Source organism: Alosa sapidissima, chromosome 3 (assembly GCF_018492685.1).
Source record: "Alosa sapidissima isolate fAloSap1 chromosome 3, fAloSap1.pri, whole genome shotgun sequence".
In the NCBI taxonomy this organism is placed as follows: domain Eukaryota; kingdom Metazoa; phylum Chordata; class Actinopteri; order Clupeiformes; family Clupeidae; genus Alosa; species Alosa sapidissima.
Window position 1 is genome coordinate 30003938 of NC_055959.1, and position 6000 is coordinate 30009937.

At 45.1% G+C, this 6000-nt stretch overlaps 1 protein-coding gene across 3 annotated transcripts in view; it reads right to left on the reverse strand.

Annotated features, from left to right (window-relative positions):
• gna12a (guanine nucleotide binding protein (G protein) alpha 12a) overlaps nt 1-5606 on the reverse strand; it is a 33775-nt gene extending 28169 nt beyond the window's left edge. The window contains exons 1-2 of one of the 3 annotated variants that reach the window (XM_042085383.1): nt 5525-5590; nt 4761-5218 (exon numbers count right to left, since the gene is read on the reverse strand). In XM_042085383.1, the coding sequence (XP_041941317.1) occupies nt 4761-5081 (321 nt within the window). In that variant the 5' untranslated portion in view covers nt 5082-5218; nt 5525-5590. Of the gene's footprint in view, nt 1-4760 lie in introns of all 3 variants that reach the window. The other 2 variants (XM_042085382.1, XM_042085381.1) reach the window with 2 other exon arrangements.
• Between the last annotated feature and the right edge of the window lie 394 nt (nt 5607-6000).

A 6000-nucleotide genomic window follows, 5' to 3' on the forward strand; every position in this document is an offset into this window, starting at 1 on the left:
CACATCACATCAGCTCCCCTCAGCAGTCCCACCCAGTCAGGTGACAAATACCACCTCGCCTGCTAACAGCCAGAGAACTGGCTCAGTAGGACTGGGGCAATGCTCTGCATGTGTCCATGTTTGTTGCTCTAGGGGGTTTCAAAGGTCGTAAATGGCACAAGTGCCTGAACTTCCCGTAGCCAGGCCTTTATCTGTTTCCCTGAAGAGGTTAATGACAGGTGACTGGAGCTGCGTGTGCAAGTTGAAAGACAGGTCACGCCATGTCAGATCTAATGCTCCATCTGAAGACAGATTGCAGACTTCCTTAGGGACAATAACATTGATTATGGTGAGCTAGACAGCACAAACCAGAAAGCCTAGTAGTTCTTGCATAAACTTTAAGGAGTTTTGAGATATAGGATAGCCATTATGGAGATTTGGACTACGCGACTTCTACAGTCAAAGACAGAATAGGGTTGAAATATTGCATGCATACTATTCAAGTTGAATCAGGAGCAGTGATTTCCTTTGGGGCAAGTGGTCCCACACATCCCAAATACCACGCAGTTCCTCTTTCAGAGCCAAGTCAGCCCAGACTCTAAACTCTTGACTGACTGGCACGCTCGACTATAAAAGGTCATAGAAAAATATTCTCCCTCTCACAGCAGACACAACCCCCTCAACCCTACACACACACACACACACACACTCACACTCACACACCTGAAGATGGTGGTCATCAGCTATAGGCCATATGTTTACTTTCATGACAGAAAGTGTGAGTGAGTGTGTGTGTGTGTGTGTGTGTGTGTGTGTGTGTGTGTGTGTGTGTGTGTGTGTGTGTGTGTGTGTGTGTGTGTGTGTGAGTGTGTGTGTGTGTGTGTGTGTGTGTGTGTGTGTTTCTCATTTTGGCAGCCCAAGGCCAGATTACTCCAAGCTTGTTCGGTGTCTTCCCTCTCACACACAGACGGTATTTCATTTCCCCGAGTCCTGTCCTCCGACAGTTCTTTGGATTTGTAAAGAATGAGACTCTGGTTGGTCGAGCGAGTTGTTAAATCATGTTTGTACTGCCTCCAAACTACCGCCAATGTAGTCAAACTTGGCACCTTCTACTTCCTTCGCTGCTGTTTTATGTTTACTTTCGAATGGCACAGCACTGCTGAAACATGCAATCACTGCCAATACACACATTGCAGGATACACATGGCGTGTTTAGGCTCAGCATACAGCAGCAGGGCCCTCCTGTGTACACGAGTCAGACATGAGTGCTAGCAGCTAGTGCATAAAAAAAAACAACACTTGTGCAAAAACCAAAGAGCATCCAAACAAGAACAGTCTCCCCACATACCCAGTATTCACAGAGACATGGATGCTGTTTATGCACCACATTTCCACACAGAGCATTAACATGTTTGGTCATCAAGCTCATAAGACGTAAAACACGGGAAAAGGAAATAGTGAATGTGTCGTTAGCTGCGCTCCACACCACCCCTCCCGTAGCCCTCGCCTCGTCTAGCTCTGTGGGATGGGGCTGAGCAGCGGTAGTAGACAAGAAGGCTGGCTCTCTCGGGATCGCATCCAGAAAGAAGCCGCCTCACAATCCCATCTTTATACTCGCAGGCTCACAGTCGGGATATCTGATCGCAATCGGGACCCGACCCTAAACAAAGCGCACCTTTGAGTGGTGGTCTAGCTTGCGTGTCTGCATCTGCATGGATGCTAGGAGTCATGCTCACGCAGGGGTCTCGGCTGTCTCAGACCTGCTGCTCAGGAAGAGGCCGGGACAGCGCAGGGCCCAGGCCCAGACAGGGTGATGAGAGCCTGGAGCCTGGAGCCGTGGGAATGGTGCAGGGCGCTGTGGTGGCATGGGTTGGGGTGAAGGTTTGGTGGTTTGAAGTTGTGGGAATCGTGAAGGCTTACTTAAACAAGGAATGGTACAGCACTCCAAACTATGGCGACTGAAAAGTTTGAAAGTCAATTTGGAGTGCCATCCTATTCTTTCATTCAATAATCTTGTTCAACAATTCAATCATCTAATAATACTATTGTTGGGAATTCAGCATCCAGGTCTCTGAGTCTTTGAGTGTGTTGTTACATTTTTTTAAGATGAAAAAGAGAATCAAATAAATCTCTCATTAGTGAGAGGTTTTCTTTCTTACTGGAATGGCTCTTGCTTTTCAATGTATTAGACTCTTGCTCTCCAATGTAGGGATATGTCCTTCAGCAAGAAAATCAAAACTTTTGATAAAGCTACTCCCATTCGTCACACCATCATGCTGTGGTGAAGATAACAATTATCCAAGGAGACCTTTTCTCCGATTTTTTCCACCATACACAAGATAACAAAGTGCTGATTGACGTAATAACAGTGTACGATTGGTTCACCTCACAGACTGTGTTGCCTATCTGTGTGCATTGTGTATGCTGCTGAGACATGTGCTTTGTCCTTCCAGGGACGTGAACATAAAATAAATCCACTTGCTTATCCGAGGGCAGGCATGTAGCCCATGCATGCACAACAGACACAGTATGACACACCCCCCCCCTCCCATGATGCCAAGGGAATAACACCAAAGCATGGTTATTTCCTGTCAACTGCCCTTCTGACTTGAGTTGGTGTATGGAGCTGTTGGTCAATCGAGACAGCCAGTCGTCCCTCCAGGACTGGGCCCAAGCAGCATCCAGCGGAACAAAGAGGGGCCATCCTCCTCAAAAAAGTGATAAAATAGATGGAGTGGAAAACCAGCCCTCCGAGACGGGACTTGCGATGGAGAAGCGTCCAAAGTAGACAGAATGGAGGCACTGGAAAACACTGACCACATGAGGTCAGGTCAAGTTCTTGAGTATTATGGTACCCTGGGATTCTAGATTCAGAGCAGAGGGCTAAGACAGGCGGGGGGGGGGGGGGGGCTGGGCAGCCAGGGACAAACACTGGCACTGCTGAAGTGAAGATTGATCTCTCTGTGAGTTTCCTTCATCATTAAAAGGGAGATGATATGAATTCTTCCGAAGCCTGTCCTCAATCTAGCGCAGCAAGCACAGGGCCGCTGTCAATCGTTAGGGATTACTGGTGCGTAGAGGGGCACTTCTTTCTCACACAAATCCTCCGCCCCCCCTACCCCCCCCCCCCCCACCCCCCACCCCTCTCAAGCTTCCTGTTAATTACAGGCTGTGAGTCAGTGGTGTTCAATACAAAGGCATCTAAAATAGACCTGTTCACAGGGAAATGACCCAGCAATAATCCCATAGCTCAGCCGCTCATTGTGAGCCATCCCACGGAAAATGCTCAGACTGAGTAAAACAACCACTGCCGTGACTGAGTGACTGAGCGACTGACTGACTGACGCAGCGGACCTGGCGGAATTGGCCAGCTTACTAGGTAAAAACCGGCTGCTCACTCACATGGCTGACTTCACTCACATGCTTTGTGTTCAGCGAACACACAGACAAAACCAGAGGACTAGTGTGAGGCCACTTTCTGGTGAAAAGGGTTGACACACTGCTCCTGTGCTGAGTACGGAGAGAGTTTTGGATGTTTCAAACTAATTGTCATGTACTCATTAAAGATACAACATCATTAGACAGTAATCAAATTCTTAAAACACAGAGTGCCCCAATTTAAATGATGGGCAAGGTCTTATGTTTATCTAAAGCTAATTTAATAACTGAGCAAACTCAATTGCTATGCTGATTTGACACTATGGACAAGACCTTAACTGCAAACATTGCACATGATAGCTATACTCCTTGCATGTTGATAGACTTTACACTTTGCCCAACATTTAAAGTAGGGCCCAATGTGTGAGACAACGTCTAAATGGACATTGGTTGTTATATTGGTCCTAATGTTACTAGACTTTCAGCCTACATCAACTATCCTGTGGAAGAGCTGCAGTACTTTTTTCTGACTGCTTTGTTTCTGTTACTGTATTCAGCTTTACAACTACATGGTTATTACCATAAGAATAGGTGAGGATAACCACTGACAGCATCGGTCAGACCTGTTTAAGACAAGCACAGGAAATCTCAATGGAATTCCAGAGCTGTTTAAAATGAATGGCGATGGAATTCCCAAAGCAATGGGATTCCAACTGGATAACTTCACAGTCATAATAGGCTGAATAGAAACAACAGATTTAAGCCTCACCATATAGCTGAACAGGTCTGTGTTAAAGTTGCAACCGGCAACCTCAAAAACACCCCACTAACACCTTCTGGTAATTGATGACAAGCGATTAGGCTAATTATTTAACTTGTCTGGCAGAAATGTAGGCCACTACAATGTGCTCAATCCATTTTAATCCAGTAATTTAAATCTCCAAGTAAATGTCCAACATTATAAGGCTAATTGTGAATGAGGTGCTGCTGTAGCTTTTTCAAATTAAGTTATTAACCATCCTTGTATAAAGACCTGACCTGTCATAAGCCTGTGACTCTTAATACTAGAGAACTAATAGGCTACTGGTGAACTGAACAAGTTCTGAACTTTCAAAGTTTGCGTCCAGCTCCAACTCCACTCTGTTTGTCTTTCTGATCTTGAGCAGACAGGTAAAGAAGTAGTTGATGTGTAGAATATTTGGTGTTCTGTGTTGTGCCAGTGATCATACAGCATGACATAAAATGAAAAGTCTGCCTCTAGGGCCAAATAAACAAGTTAGTGCATTATGGATGTGTATCAGCACCATGGCATGGTAGCCTATATAGCCTACTTTGTGATGACATGTTCTTTTTAACAGTAAAGAACATTTAGCTGTTGCCATTTATATATTAAAAAAAAATACCTTAATGATGTTTTCAAAGATAGTATCCCTGAACTCCAGCAGTGCTTTCTGGTCGAACTCCTTCCCATGGATAATCCTCATCTGCTTCAAGAACGTGGATTTCCCACTTTCCCCGGCTCCAAGGAGCAGAATCTTCACCAGCCGGCGGATTGACCGTCTCTCACGGGCGAGCATAGCATCAATTTCTCGACTGCGTCTCTTTGCCTCTCGTTCTTGATTTGGATCTCTAGTGTCCCGAGTTCTCTCTTTGCTGTTACTTCTCTCACGGCTGGCTTCGGCTGGGAGCAAACACCGGCTAAGGGTGCGCACCACGCCAGCCATCGTTTCTAATTATGTGAACCACCAATGTAATCTCGTAGATCACTTTGCATAAGACGTTTTCGGAATATGCGAGAGGTTTGGAGTTTGGAGTTGGAGGTTCCTTCAATACATTTCGAGAAGCATGCCTCTTAAGTAAACTAAAACACGAAAAAGTAAAATTATAACTGACAAGTTGGTTTGGCTGAATAAACAACTAACTGAATAGCTATATAGCTAAATAAGAACCATCTCATCTTTATAAAGCCAACATTTGTATTCCAGCAATGCAACTAAAGTGATGAAGACAGTTAAAAGCTCGTCTATCTAACAAAGGCGGTTGACACAGACAGTGGAACCGATATCAGCATGCGTTCCTGTCAGGTTCCATTCGTAAGTAGTGCCATCAATGCGTAATCTGATAAATCATTAAACATGTAAATACATACAAAATGTTGGCGCTTAACTCCTAACTGGTCCTAGGAAAAGTTTTCGGGAGCCAGCCGCGTATCCTTTCTTTTCTCTCCCGATAGCTGGAAGTTTATTTTGACTAGCCCCCTCCCTCCTATTAGCTGTAAAGCACTCCGGAACTGCCAGATGTAGGCGCTATAGCCAACGGGGCTATTGGGGGTATGTGTGTGTGTGTGTGTGTGTGTGTGTGTGTGTGTTGGGGGGGGGGGGGGGGGGGGGGGGTAATGAGCTCTATCATTTTAGAAAATAGTGTTTGTTTCTCTTGAAGTGTGTTATTTTAAATGGAGGCTGAACCTTATATCGCAATGGATGGTTTGCTCTTTACATGTAAGTCAGTGCCTGAGTGTCTCAGTGTATTATAAGTATTTATATGATGCAAACATAAAAGTATGTAAGATTTTATGTTTGCATCATGCATGCAATTTGATTCAAACAATGACTCATTAGAGCAGGGGTCTCCAACCTTTTTGGG